Source organism: Muntiacus reevesi, chromosome 2 (genome assembly GCF_963930625.1).
Source record: "Muntiacus reevesi chromosome 2, mMunRee1.1, whole genome shotgun sequence".
Lineage (NCBI taxonomy): Eukaryota > Metazoa > Chordata > Mammalia > Artiodactyla > Cervidae > Muntiacus > Muntiacus reevesi.
The window spans coordinates 156,579,883-156,594,159 of NC_089250.1; the positions used below are offsets into that span (position 1 = coordinate 156,579,883).

The 14,277-nt window shown below is 48.6% G+C and overlaps 1 protein-coding gene across 4 annotated transcripts in view; it reads right to left on the reverse strand.

The window, feature by feature from the left end:
- Positions 1 to 13,801, reverse strand: part of AFAP1L2 (actin filament associated protein 1 like 2) — a 115,988-nt gene extending 102,187 nt beyond the window's left edge. For 2 of the 4 annotated variants that reach the window (XM_065923386.1, XM_065923384.1), the window contains exon 1: positions 13,546 to 13,801. In XM_065923386.1, the coding sequence (XP_065779458.1) occupies positions 13,546 to 13,561 (16 nt within the window). In that variant the 5' untranslated portion in view covers positions 13,562 to 13,801. Of the gene's footprint in view, positions 1 to 5,464; positions 5,519 to 13,420; positions 13,440 to 13,545 lie in introns of those variants that run through there. The other 2 variants (XM_065923385.1, XM_065923387.1) reach the window with 2 other exon arrangements.
- Positions 13,802 to 14,277: the final 476 nt, after the last annotated feature.

Here is a 14,277-nt window from a genome sequence, read left to right on the forward strand (position 1 = left end):
CTTTCAATCCTGAGTGGAGACCTGGGGGGTGAAGGCATGGGAGGGAGTCTTGCTTCCAGAGGATTTGATCTCAAAAGCAACAGACTCAATTCTCCCTCAGAGAACAAGACGACCTTCCCCACTCTCGAGGGAACCGGTGCGTGGCCAGCCGGGAGCGACACCTGGATCCCATAACTCCTCTCAGAGATTCGCTCCCAGCCTGAACTGTTTACAATTACATACACCAAACCAGCATCAGATGGGCGGGAGATGGACGCTTGCCCACGGGGAAGCCAGGAGGTCAATGGGAAAAAATTATTTTCGTTCAATGCTGAGCCTTCATGTTTGGAACATTTATCCAAACTGTGGTGATGTTCCCATGCTCCCCCTGTGCGGATGCCAGGCCCTGCTCTGATGTTCATTTTCAGGGAGCCTGGGATGGCAGTGGGAGGAGCCCCACCCAGGGCTGAGACTGTTTCTTCCACCCCTTGAAGGTTAGCAGGTCACGGGGCTGTTTAAGGACCCACAGAGAGAGGGTGAGAACTCTCCCGGGAACCCTAGTCATCATGACCAGTCACGTTAACTTGCACCAGGTCAGGTGGGATGGGTCAGCAAGTGGCTGGACCACGAGGACTGGGAAGGGGGCCTTCTCTGCTGCAGGCAGGGTGCAGTGACACTCTCTAGGGCCTGATGAAGCAGTTAGGGACTGCACGGAACAGATTTCACTCAGGCTTCCTCTTCCTAGAAGGAAGGAGATGCTCCTTGATGGGCTGGGAACGTGCACCACTTCCCATCCTGCCTCTGAGGTCATCAGCTCCCCCCTCCACCCCCAGCGAAGCCTGGGATTCAAGCCTTGGCAGCTAGAAATGAGAGCAGAGACCTGGGGCCAAGGCAAAGCTCTCTTTCTGGGGCTTTCTGACCTTAGGCTCACGGGGAAGATCCCTTTTCTAAAGATACAGGAGACCTGAACAGAACTCATAGAGGAAAAAAAAAAAAGTGGAAAAGTCAAGAGAAAGAGAATGAAAGAGTGAAAGAAGACAGTGGGGGTGATGGGGAGAAAAATAGAGGGAGAGGGGCAGAGAAGGTTGAATGTACAGGAGCAGGTGTGAGGCTGTGTGCACCCAGGAGGGGTCCTGCAGGGCCAAAGGCTCTCACACTGGCCTGTGATGGTGTTGGCCTCAACCTGACCTGCCTGGCCACAGTCTAACTTTCAGGGCATCTGGGATGTTACTGACTGGGACCAGGGAAAGAGTTTCACTGTCTCCAGTGAGACACAAGTCTCAGCCCAGCTCTGGTACCGCGGGACTCTCAGGAAACCCTCAAGGGCTCCAGACCCCCCACTATCACTGAACCTAGGCAACCACACTGGACTGGCAGACACACCATGACCCTCAGCCACAGCTCCAGCAAAATCCCTCACAGAGACCCCCATCTCCAAAACATGCCAAAAGACATGCCATCCAACTCTCCCCTGACGGTCACGGGCCAGCTGCGCTGCATCAGGCATTTAAGTCATAGGCTGTCTGACACTCAGTGCTTCTGCCCAAGCTGGGCCACATCACCACCCTTCATTTCCTTCCACTGGTGCAGGAAACTGTCAAGCAGAAGCCACGGTGGGGGGTGGCTCTGCTGATGGAAGTATCTAGTGGTGGTGACCATCTTCACTGTGTCCCCAAAAAAAGTGCTAGAAGGGGATACCACAAAAGGTCCAACAATGCAAAGGGCAGTAGGGTGGTGATCATCTCAGGCTCATAAGAGATCTGGGATTATAAATGGGAATATTTGCCAAGGAGACCCAAGAGCATGAAGATGAAGAAAGGATGTCCACGGCAAACCCTCCACCCAATAGGTCCTAGCCCTGCTATGAGGGACACCCAGCACCCTCTGAGTTCCTTCCTAAAGGCCCGTATTTGAATTTTAGTAAATCAGCTCAATATGTTCTAGGACTTTGGGTATTAAATAAAAGAAGTCAGTGAAGCCTCCAAACAATAAGCTCATTCAACACAATCTTTTTTCTCCCCCATCTGGGGACTTGAATACAGTTAACATGAATAAATCCTGTTGTGTAAAAACTGGGAGAGAGGAAGGGGGGTATGGAGGATGGAAGGAAGTGGCAGGATTCCCATTTGTTGGTCTAAGAGAAAGGCTAAGACAGAACCCAAAAAAATGCCAGCATGCTAAGGTAGCCCAGAGAGACGGTGGTAACACTTTGCAGTTCAGGTAAGGAAGTATCTGGAAATTCCCCACCCACGCATTCCCAGTTTCTCTGCAGAACTCAAGACTAATACTCATGTTTGCACTCAACCTAGAAGTGAGCCCTTGGGCAGCCGCAAAGCTCACCACAAGCCAGACCTGACGACGTATCAGGGAAGATTCACTGCAAATATGCACAAGTATTTCCTGCCTCTTTCCCACCCTCGCTAGTGTCCTCCAACATAGTTGAGACCATTAGGATGAAGGACTGCAATTATTCAATTATTATTCTGTTTATTATTTAGGAATTCTTCCTAAATACCCCCAAGAACAGGTGGAACAGCCTCTGTGGGTAATGAGCGTCCTGGACACACTTCTGATTAAGAGGAGATGCGTGTGTGAAATTCTACAGCGTGATTCATGGTTGAAAGTCATCTGGGCCCACACGGTCCTCCTGGATAAAGGTTCTACAGCCTTCCAACCCACTGTACTTAACAAAAAGGAGAAGACACAGAGTCAGCTACCGGGGTCATAGAGCCAGACACTGTCCACCTGAAAAGCAAGCCAATTCAACTTGGGGTTTGAGTTTTTAAGAAATGGGAAACCACTAAGCTCTTCGGATTCCATTAGGGCCACCAGATTAATACTTCCTTATTTTTGTGGGATTCCATACCCCACCTCCTGGGCTGGTGAGCAAGGACTAGTGCTGGTTATGCATCACAAGATTTTTCCCTGCTTGGAAACAACAGCTGTTGTTGTTGTTCAGTCACTAAGTCTTGTTGGAAACAAGCCGTCTTGTTTCCAACAAGGGGTTATCTTTCTAACCCCTTACCTGGCATGAGGCTAGGTGCGTTAATTTGCTAAATTGTGCATTCTCCCTCCTCAGAATCAATCCTATCTAGCATAGACAGGCAGGACTGCCAAAAACAAAAGGTTGGCCGGGAAATAATTATGGTGCAGACTTGGGTACTCAATTCCAATTCAATAACTTTATTGGTGAAAAAAAACAAACTTGCAGCAGAAAGTCTGCCAAAGTTAATACATTAGAGCCATGTGTGTGTAGCAGAAGAGTTCCCAGGGTGGGAACCCGGAGCGAAGGCTTCAATATTCCATGACCTTCTTGGGCACATCTGTTGCCTGGGTTTTTCCTTTTCTCTCAATAGAAGAAGAGCTTCCACCATCACCCTGGTTGTGCGTCACAGGCAAGTCTCTTGCATGGAAGTTACCATCAAGTAGTCATTTTGTACCAGAATTCTTCACCTTCTGCAGCACCTCCAGATGGCTGCAGGCACGACCACACCAAGACCTCAGATTCTATTTACAACCCATGACAGCTAACCACATGCTCAATGGATTCTTCATCTTATACCACAGTGTCATAAATGGCTAGGGTTTGTTTTAAGTCAGCTTTCTGGAGGTATAATTTACACAAAGGGCGAAAACAGAACTGCCCTGTTGACTGCACAGTTCTAGAACTGTAGAACCAACACTGCCATACAGATTCAAGAAATGGAGATTTCTATCATTTTAGAAATTTCCTTCAAGCTCCTTTGTGTGAAGCCTTTGTGCCAGCCCTAGCAACTACTGACCTGTTTTCCTTTCAGACAGTTTGGCCTTTTCCAAGAAGTCACACAAATGGAATCACACAGTGTGTAGGCTTTTCAAGTCTGGCTTCTCTTTCTTAGGACACTGGTGGTATCATGCAGCTACAAACTAAGTTACTAAGCGCTGGTTTTTAAGCTCTGGACTTTTGCTTTTTATCAAAGAGACGAAATAACTGGCTCTGTTCATCTTTGCTGTGGAGTAACCACGTTTGGTTTAGCCTTTTAACAAAGCTGAGGCTTGGGAACAAGGTGACCTGACCCACCAACTCCAGTCTGTCCGAGACAGGGATTTCCTGGGACGTGGCACTTTCAGTGGCAAAACCCGTAAAGTCCCGGGTAAACTGCGACAGCTGGTCACCCTCCTTGGGAAAGCCACCTCCAAGGGCAGGAATGCACATGGCCCCGCTCAGATTCCTCCCGGGAGCAGAAGGTTGCTCTCTCAGAGCTGACAGCCAACCATCCTTCCCCCATTGAATCAGGAGCAGGCAGTCAATTGGCAATATGCTGGGACCGATCTGACCACACTCAATAGGCCTGCTGCTGTCTTTGAAGTCCAAGGGAGGGGCTCAAGGAAGTGAGAGGAGAACTCAGGGATCTGTTTAGGAAAAAAACAGCGCAGGGCTTCTGTTGCTGTCAGCACCACTTCCCCCTCGCCCTCCCCGGCCGATATTTAAGGCCTATGGAGAGACAGGACATGAGAATATGCTGGACTCATCTGGTTTATAACCAGTACAGCGCGTCCACGGTAATGCAATGCATGTTCTTGACTTTTTCTATGCATTCTCTTTACTCCTCCCTTTGAGTGGAGTTTTTCATTAGTTTGAGACCAAGGGCTTCCCGGGTGGCTCAGATGGTAAAGAATCTGCCTGCAATTTGGGAGACGCAGGTTCGATCCTGGGTCAGGATGATTCCCTGGAGGAGGGCATGGCAACCCACTCCAGTATTCGTGCCTGGAGAATTCCATGAACAGAGGAGCCTGGTGGGCTACAGTCCAGGGGGTCACAAAGAGTCAGACACCACGGAGCAACTTTCACTTTCAGGGAGAAGGTGAGAGTCAAGCGACAGAAAATTAGTAAAGAGCTTAAAGTTCTTGTTAGAATGCAAGGGACTCTCCTATATAAACTTAGTGAGACAGCAGAGGAATTCCTTGCCCTTCCAGCTGACCTCGAGGGAATTACATAGCTGCTCTGAGAAGCTAGGCTGCCTGGGAACAGACTAAGCATCCCTAGCTCAGATTTTCCAGAAGCATGAGGGGCACAGCTGGTACCAAATTAACTGTGAGGACCACCCAGCGCCCCCAAAGAAGGCAGGAACTGGAGGGGTCAGAACCATGTCAGACGTTTCCGGGTATCTGCTCCCTTGAATTAATATAAAATTGCCCCTTACAAGTATAGAACAGCAGCTATTACAAGTTATTCCACCAAGCAGTAGTTAGTAATCTTTATCCTCATTCGTACGGATGAGGAAGCAAGGCTAAGAGGGATTAATTGACTTGCCCAAGGTCACACAGTGAGTTAGTGGCCAAGGCCAGATTAGAACCCTGAGCCCCAGAGTGCCCAGGCCCGTGCCCAGCTCCCCAGCTTCCCTCAGAAATCGGTCCAGAGCATGGGCAGAGCCAGGTCTGTGCCCTCGGGAGCCCTGGAGGCCGGGTGAGCTGCTGCATGGGGCACAGGCAGGCTCATACTCACAAGCAGAAGCCTGTAGCATCCTTCTCTGCACCACCAGACAGCAACACCCCTGTGCTGGAACAGACAGAAACAGGCTCAAGTCGAGAAAGCCACGGGCGGCCACTGCGGGCCTGCAAGCTCCACGTCTAGAATCTGGCTTTGAGATCATGCCTCATTTCCCTTGGTGCCCAGGGCTCCTGTGGCCTGGAATTCATTCCTTCACTCATTCCCCCATCATGTCCCAGACACTTACTATGTCACCTGGCGGTACACTAGGGGTGAGAGGGAGCCATCCTTGGAGGAGAGAAACAGCTGTGTTTTGAATGGGTTTCAAGGCAGACAGACATAGAGACATATAACGATAAGACAATGTAACCTGAATTCAACAAATAGTTTCTGAGCACTTGTGATGTGCTGTACCTAAAATAGTGAGGGAACACAGAGCAACTCAGGGAAGGCTTCCTGGAAGGAGCGGCATGTGGGCCTGAAGACAGAAGAGTTTCCCTGAGTGGCTTAATCACTTCCTGGCTAAGAGGACACTGATAAGGAAAGAGCCTGAAATTGTTCTGAGCTCTTCTTTCTCAATAAGCCCTTGCTGTTATTAGAACAGGAATCTACCCTTTAGAAACTCATTTCTCGGGGATCTCTTATCTGGGTTCTGACTTTCTGAGTTAATCTCTTTCATCTCAGTGGACCTGTCTCTCAAATAGGAGCGAATAATCCCACGTCTTAGAGAGGCTCCAGGCTTCGGAGACACGTTCACACACAAGTCCTTGAGCCACAAATTCCTCGCACAGCTGATAGCATCCTCTTTCCCACCAAGGCTGCCGTGCTCCTCTCTCAACAGGAAATTGGTTTTATTTATAAGAATCACAATCCTAAACTGACATTTACTGGGCTGCCCACATTCCCTCTCTCACTTCCCTCCCCTCCCCAGGGCACATTCACCCTCCAGAGATTCCTCAGCGACCACAGAGCAAGCACTGAAGAGTGCTTGGAAAACCGGATGGGCAAATGCTGGAGACTGTTTCCTAGAAGGGGATACTGAGGCCTGGGGAGTGACTCACCCAGCCAAGCAGTACCCGTGGGGCTCCAGGTTCCCAAAGAGCTGCCTCTTCCTTGCATCCTGACTGTTCTCCCTCTCGTTTCAGCCTGGGCTCTGGGAAGAAGTGCCATCTTCCTTCAGCTTGGGGAAAGCCTCCCATCTCTGGATGACAGAAGTCTTTAGAGAAACGCTTCCCATCATTAAAGGGATTTGGACGAAGACTGGCACAGCTTCCTCAGCTTTGAAGTTCCTTGGCCCTTCTTGCCCTTTAATGGGGCTTGGAACCAGCCCAGTTCCAAGAGCTCTCACCCCTTCTGTAAAGGGCAGGGGTCCCAGAGCAGAATTCCAACCCCCCCCACCTCCCCCCGGCTCCTGGCCTTTCAGCACCAAAGGTGACCTCTCAGGATTTGTTTCAGACCACTTCATTGCCAAAGCATCGAGGGCTCCCACACAAAGAGCTTCAAAGTCAGGAGGGTTCAAGGTCAAGTACAATCATGAGCAAACCCTGAGCTTAGGATTCGGAAGCATCACATCAGAGATTGCTCTTCAGTAGCTTTCCCACAGCCTTTCAAAGCCTTTCAAAGCTTTGACCAATTATGTTAGATCTCTGCACCATCACAAGATTTGGTTAAACCACATCATGTAAGTATGGAAGAGGTATCTGTTTCACTCCACACTTGCTCTTAAATTTTCCAGGTGAGGAAAGTGTTATATACATTTTTTTCAAAGGTTCTCATTGTTTTGGCTACACCTTAGAATCACCCAGAGCTTTAAAAAACACACCACCTAAGCTGAACCCTTAAACCAATTAAATCAGAATTGTGTGTGTGTGTGTGTGTGTATGTGCACATTCAGTGTCTGACTCTGCAATCCCATGGCCTGTAGCGCACCAGGTACTTCTGTCAATGGAATTTTTCAGGCAAGAATACTGGAGGGGATTGCCATTTCCTTCTCCCAGAATGTCTTGGATGGGGGTCATATTTTTTAAGGCTCCCTGAATATCTCCAACATGTGTCTAAAGTTAAGACCCTCTGCCTTAAGTAGAAATTCAACTGGAAAAACCTGAGCTCCTCGACAAGGAAGAACAACAAATTCAGATGATGCTTCTGAAGGTGAAATAAACACTATCAATCTGTTCATCCTTTTTAAATAGTTTTCCTTTTTCAGACCTTCCCTGGCCACAGATCACATGACTCCCACATAAGCTTTCAAGTAGTTTTACTGGCTTGACTCTTTACAGCTCATCTCTATCTTCCAGTGCCCAAGAATTAAGTGCCCTCTCCTGGCAATCAGGTGATCTGACTCACAAACCAAAGAACAGGAAAGGGATGATACACTTTTGACCAATTATTGTGATCCAAATTAAAGTGGCTATCTCAACTGTGCATGTATGGCTCCAAGTGTGATGCAATTTCAGGAAGCTTTGGCATGGACTTCCAAGTGCAATCCACAGATAGTAGGTCAGTCACATTTGGCCCTGGACACGCTCACCAGCTGGAAGAGCAGTAGGAACCGGAATCTTTGACCACATGGTGCGAGTTCAGCCAATGGGCTCACCCACAGGGACACAAGGATGCTCTTATGAGGTTCATAAATATGTAAACACCCAAGGATGGGAACCATCTCAAAGTACCCTGTAGGGCTTAGCACAGCTTAGACAATATCAAAGAAATTCACATGCAAAATACAGTAATTCTACCATCACTTTCTAGGACAGCTCTTATAAAAGCTCTACCTCTCTGAGGAAGACACCCCCACATACTCCTTCCTCTAAGGAGAACCTTGGTTTTGCTAAGGAGAACCATGGCTGTCTAGAGGAATGACTTAGAAAGGATGAGGAAAAAGCCTGGAAGTATTTCTGCATTATATACCAGGTGATATTCCAATGACCCTTTACCTCCAGACATCTCTTTACATCTTAAGAAACAATGGAAAAATCAGCCCAGAGCCTAAAAATGATAGGCTAGTTTTGGAGATGCACAATATGTAACATGCAGGCTGGGGAATATGGAAAACAGTTTCTCCTGCACTGACTGATTTGTCAGTCAGATTTACAAATGAGAGAAAACATTTTGAGATTCTGGAGATGGTGATGAGGCAGTTTACCTATTCTTAAAAGTATCACAAACAATTCTTCTGAGACTCCAAGTACATCTTGCACTTCAATTTAATTTTGCTGTTAAAACCACCCTGTGTGTAGTCATTTCATAATTATTCAATCTTACCTTTGAAAGAAAAAGGTCCTCAATCTCTGACAGGCAAGAAGAGACTCAGATACTAGAGGTTGCACTGGTTAATGGAAGATTGGGACCAACATACTTAAATTTACTTTGTTTGCAGTAATGCTTCCTAAGGCCCATTTGACTTCACAATCCAGGATGTCTGGCTCTAGATAAGTGACCAAACCATCGTGCTTAGCATGGTCATTAAGACATCTATGTACAGTTCTTCCGTGTATTCTTGCCACCTCTTCTTGATCTCTTCTGATTCTGTTAGGTCCATACCATTTCTGTCCTTTATTGAGCCCATCTTTGCATGAAATGTTCTCTTGGTATCCCTAGTTTTCTTGAAGAGATCTCTAGTCTTTCCTATTCTATTGTTTTCCTCTACTTCCTTGCATTGTTCATTTAAGAAGGCCTTCTTATCTCTCCTTGCTATTCTCTGGAACTCTGCATTCAATTGGGTATATCTTTCCCTATCTCCCCTGCCCCTTGCTTCTCTTCTTTCCTCAGCTATTTGTAAAGTCTCCTTGGACAATCACTTTGCCTTCTTGCATTTTTTTCTTTGGGATGGTTTTGGTCACTGCCTCCTGTACAATGTTATAATCCTCTCTCCATAGTTCTTCAGGCACTCTGTCTTTCAGATCTAATCCCTTGACTCAATTTGTTACCTCCACTGTATAATAATAATAAGGGATTTAAGTCATACCTGAATGGACTACTGGTTTTCTCTACTTTCTTCAATTGAAGTCTAAATTTTGCAATAAGGAGCTGATGATCTGAGTCACAGTCAGCCACAGGCCTTGTTTTTGCTGACTATATACAGCTTCTCCATCTTCTACTGCAAAGAATATAATCAATTTGATTTTGGTACTGACCATTTTGTGATGTCCATGTAGAGAGTCATCTCTTGTGTTGTTGGAAAAGCATGTTTGTTATGACCAGTGAGTTCTCGTGACAAAATTCTGTTAACCTTTGCCATGCTTCATTTTGTACTCCAAGGCCAAACTTGCCTGTTACTCCAGGTATCTCTTGACTTTCTACATTAGCATTCCAATTCTTTATGGTGAAAAAGACATCTTTTTCCAGTGTTAGTTCTAGAAGTTCTTGTAGGTCTTCATAGAACCAGTCAACTTCAGCTTCTTCGGTATCAGTAATTGGAGCACAGACTTGGATTACTGTGATGCTGAATGGTTTGCCTTGGAAATGAACCAAGATCATTTTATCATTTTTGAGATTTTTTGTTTGCATTACTGCAAACAAAGCTAGTGGAGGTGATGGAATTACAGCTGAGCTATTTCAAATCCTAAAAAATGATGTTGTTAAAGTGCCATACTCAATAGGTCAGCAAATTTGGAAAAACTCAGCAGTGGCCACAGGACTGGAAAAGGTCAGTTTTCATTCCAATCCCAAAGAAGGGCAGTGCCAAAAAATGTTCAAACTACTGTACAAGTGAACTCATTTCACATGCTAGTAAGGTCATGCTCAAAATCCTTTAAGATAGGCTTAAGTAGTACATGAAATGAGAACTTCCAGATGTACAAAGTGGGTTTAGAAAAGGCAGAGGAACCAGAGATCAAATGCCAATATTCGCTGGATCACATAGAATGCAAAGAAATTCCAGAAAAATACCTACTCCTGCTTCATTGACTACATAAAAGCTTATGACTGTGTGGATCACAACAAAGTCTTAAAGAGGTGGGAATATCAGATCACCTTACCTGTCTCCTGAGAAACCTGTATGTGGGTCAAGAAGCAACTGTTAGAACTTTACATGGAACAACTGACTGGTTCAAAATTGGGAAAGAAGTACGACAAGGCTGTATATTGTGACCCTGTTTGTTTAACTTACATGCAGATGACATCATGCAAAATACAGAGCTGAATAAATCACAAGCTGGAATCAATATTGCTCGGAGAAATAAGAACCTCAGATATGCAGATGACACCACTGTAAGGGCAGAAAGTGAAGGGGGAACTAAAGAGCCTCTTGATGAGGGTGAAAGAGGAAAGTGAAAAAGCCGGCTGAAAACTCAACATTTAAAAAACCAAGATAATGGTATCCTGTCCCATCACTTCATGGCAAGTAAAAGGGGAAAACTGGAAGCAGTGATAGATTTTATTTCCTTGGGCTCCAAAATCACTGTGGACAGTGACTGCCACCATGAAATTAAGACACTTGCTCCTTGGGAAAAAAGCTATGTCAAATCTAGACAATGTATTAAAAAGCAAAGACATCATTTGGCTGACAAAGGTCCACATTGTCTAAGCTATTGCTTTTCCAGTAGTCATGTACCAATGTGAGAGTCAGACCATGAAGAAGGTTGAGCGCCAAAGAACTGATGCTTTCAAATTGTGGTGCGGGAGAATACTTTTGAGAGTCCCTTGTCCCTTGAACTGCAAGGAGATCAATCCAATCAATCCTATAGGAAATCAACTCTGAATATTCATTGGAAGAACTGATGCTGAAGCTCCAATACTTTGGCCACTTGATGCGAGGAGCCAACTCATTGGAAAAGACCCTGATGTCAGGAAAGATTGAAGGCAACAGGAGAAGCGGACAACAGAGGATAAGGTGGTTGGATGGCATCACTGATGCAATGGACATTAATTTGAGCAAACTCTGGGAGATAGTGAAGGACAGGGAAGCCTGGCATGCTGCAGTCCATGGGGTCACAAAGAGTTGGACAGGACTTAACAACTGAACAACAACAATAAAACTTAATTTTGCACAGGGCAACCTTTCAATTCAGAGACTGTTCAACATACAACTCAGCTTTTTCAGTGAATGGGGATTTCTACAATCTCTGGCAAGACGGGGCAGGGAAATTCCCAGATTCCTTAGCTGAAAGGTGCATTAAACAGATTAGTAGCATTCACTAGAGAACCTTGGAGAATTTTCTCCAGAATCAAACACTAAATGAGCCCCCTGCAATCCAGATCATTCTCAAGTGTATTCACTTATCACTGGCTGTGCTTGATTTACTGCAAAATGAGGAAACCGATGCATGCGTTACCCAAAACATAAACACTCTGAACTGGCAACTAAAATTTCCTTCAGCTGGCATAAACCATTCAGGGATCTTTGAGGGTGGGAGGATTTTAAACTCCCAAGAGAAAAAGATAACTAAGAAGACTTCCTCAGGTTAAGGGCCAAGTCGAAAGCTATTAAGACAAAAACCTTCTGATAATCACTGGGCTTTTGGAAAGACCCAAACTGTTATCATTTGCCCTAAACTCGGAAGGATTAACATAGTGATTTGAGAGAAAGTAGCTTGCAACTTGGACCTTCCATCAGGAGCAGACACAATTCAGGAAGGGCAGACTCTTGAGCTGGAAGGGTTCCTCAGAGAGACAGCTCAAGGATCGAATTCCCTGTGAGGGTCCCTCCCAGAGGGCGGAGGGGGCCCAGCAGGGCAGGGAGCAGCAAAGTGCCATTTTAGGAGAGGGGCTGTGGCCTCAAGTGTTCAGAAACTACAGAAGGACGCATTCAGCCATCCAGGCACAAAACTGACGTGATCTCAGCAGAATTTGAGACAAAAAAAAAAAAAAAAAAAACCACCCGGTTAGAAATGTGAGAGAGGCTTCAGGGAGGGTTCACAGGGGAAAAAAAAAAAAGGAAGGTTGCCAGCGAAGTTAACCCTGTCTCCCCAGCTGTCTTCTGTGCTCTTGGCAAAGACCCTTCCTCACCTGTAACCAACTGACCCAGATGAGAAAAAAACCATGAGGAAAATCAAAAGATCCAAGTTAGTTTAGAGAACCAAAGCTGAGCCCTAAAATTTGTGTCAGTTCAGAAATGAGAAACCACTGGGAGAGAGATTCCTTGGGAATCTGAGCGTTTTTCTATATTACTCTTTCCCAGGAGAAAATAAATACAGAAACAGTACTTCCTTTTGCAGGTTTGGTAGAGAGAGACCAAGAAAATGCAAGAAGTTTCCCCAAAGGAAAGGAGTTGGGGGAGGGGGGGTCCCCCACAGCGTCACGATTAAGGGGCAGCTCTTTAACCTTTTCCAGAACCAAAAGATGTGCCGTGTGCCATCGGAGGCTTCTAGACTCCAGCCCGCCCCCCCCCCTCCGGGTGGGGCAGTGGCTCTGAGTTCGGGTGCCAGCCGGGCACAATCAACACAATCCAGGCCGGCCAGCCGCCCAGGAGGGTTTGGCCGAGATACCCGGGCTCAGGCCAACTCCGAAACTTGCTCCGCTGAGCCGGAGCTAAGCCTTCGGGCTGGGACGCGCTCCACCTGCCGGGCACCCTACTCGGCCCCGAATCCCTGCACCCCGCCCCTGCCTGGGGAAAAGGCAGTTACCGGAGCACCCGCACGATTGGGGTGGCCCGACCAAGCCGGGAGCCGAGCTGCGCGCCCACCCGACCCCACCCCACCCCACCGCCCAAGCGCATCCCCTCGCAAGCTTTTTTTCGGGGTCTGCAAGAAGCCCTCCACTCTGACTGGCGCCCGCTTCAGCCACCCCGACTACCTGCCCCCTTTCGCCCCCAAAGCAGCCCCTCACTCTTCCGACCTCACTCGGGAACTCCTCGGTCCCTGGCATCTTTCCGGGGTGCCCGGGGCTTAGAAGGTGGGTCTCCATGTGCACCCCCGGCCCTCCAACAGGTGAGAAGCCTGGTCACGCCGACCCCCCGCCCTCCGCGCCTGGGAGGATCAAAAGATCTTCGGCACAGGTCTGGGCTGGGCGGGGGTAGCCGGCCTGGCTCACCTGAGCCCCGGAGGAACGCGAGGCGCACCCGGTGACGGCCCCCGCTACCCTCGGCCCAGCTTTCTAGCGCCGTGCGGGGCGGGAAGGGGCTGGGGGCGCGCCGCCCCGGGACCCCGCGTCCTCACCTTTGAACCGCTCCATCGGGGCCGCGGCGTGCGCTCCTCGCGGCTCGGCTCGGGCGGCGCTGCGCTCTCGGCGCTCGGCTCCAAGCCCAGGGCCGCCGCGCTGGCCCCTCCCCGTGAGGTCACGCTCACGCCCGGACCTCCTGGCGCGGCTGCCGCGCCCGGCCCAGGACCCGGTCCCCGCCCGGCGTGTCGCCCCCGCGGGGGAACTCCGCTGCCGGCCCCGGCGGACCGTCAGCTATCGAGTCCGCTCGCTCCCGGGGCCCCGCTCCCGCGCCAGCTGCTTCACGTCCGGGCTCCGAGACTTGACCAAACCCTGGGGGAGGCCCCCGGGAGGGGCGGGCTCGGGAGGCTCATGGGAGCTCTTCTTCCAACCACCAGGCTGCGAACCCACTACCAGGAGGTGGAGACTGAGATCTGAGTCGGGAGGCTGAGCGGTACCTAGAGCACCCCCCATCCGCCGTTTGACCCCTGGGTGCGCGCACTTTTGTCCTTGGCATTTCTCGAGGTGGGACGTGGGGAGGCGGGTAGGGGCATCCGAGTCCGTCCCCAGTTCTTCAGAACTTGCTGCTACTCTCTCGCAGAATTTCTGGGCAGCCGATCGCAAAGACGTCTACTTGCTCTTCTACCCCAGTCCAGGTTCCCTGGGCGCCTTGTGCCAGGTTCTCCCAGGACTAGAATTTATAGAGCCGCCTAGAGAAATCCCGGAGAGCAGCGTTCCTGGACAGGCTAAGC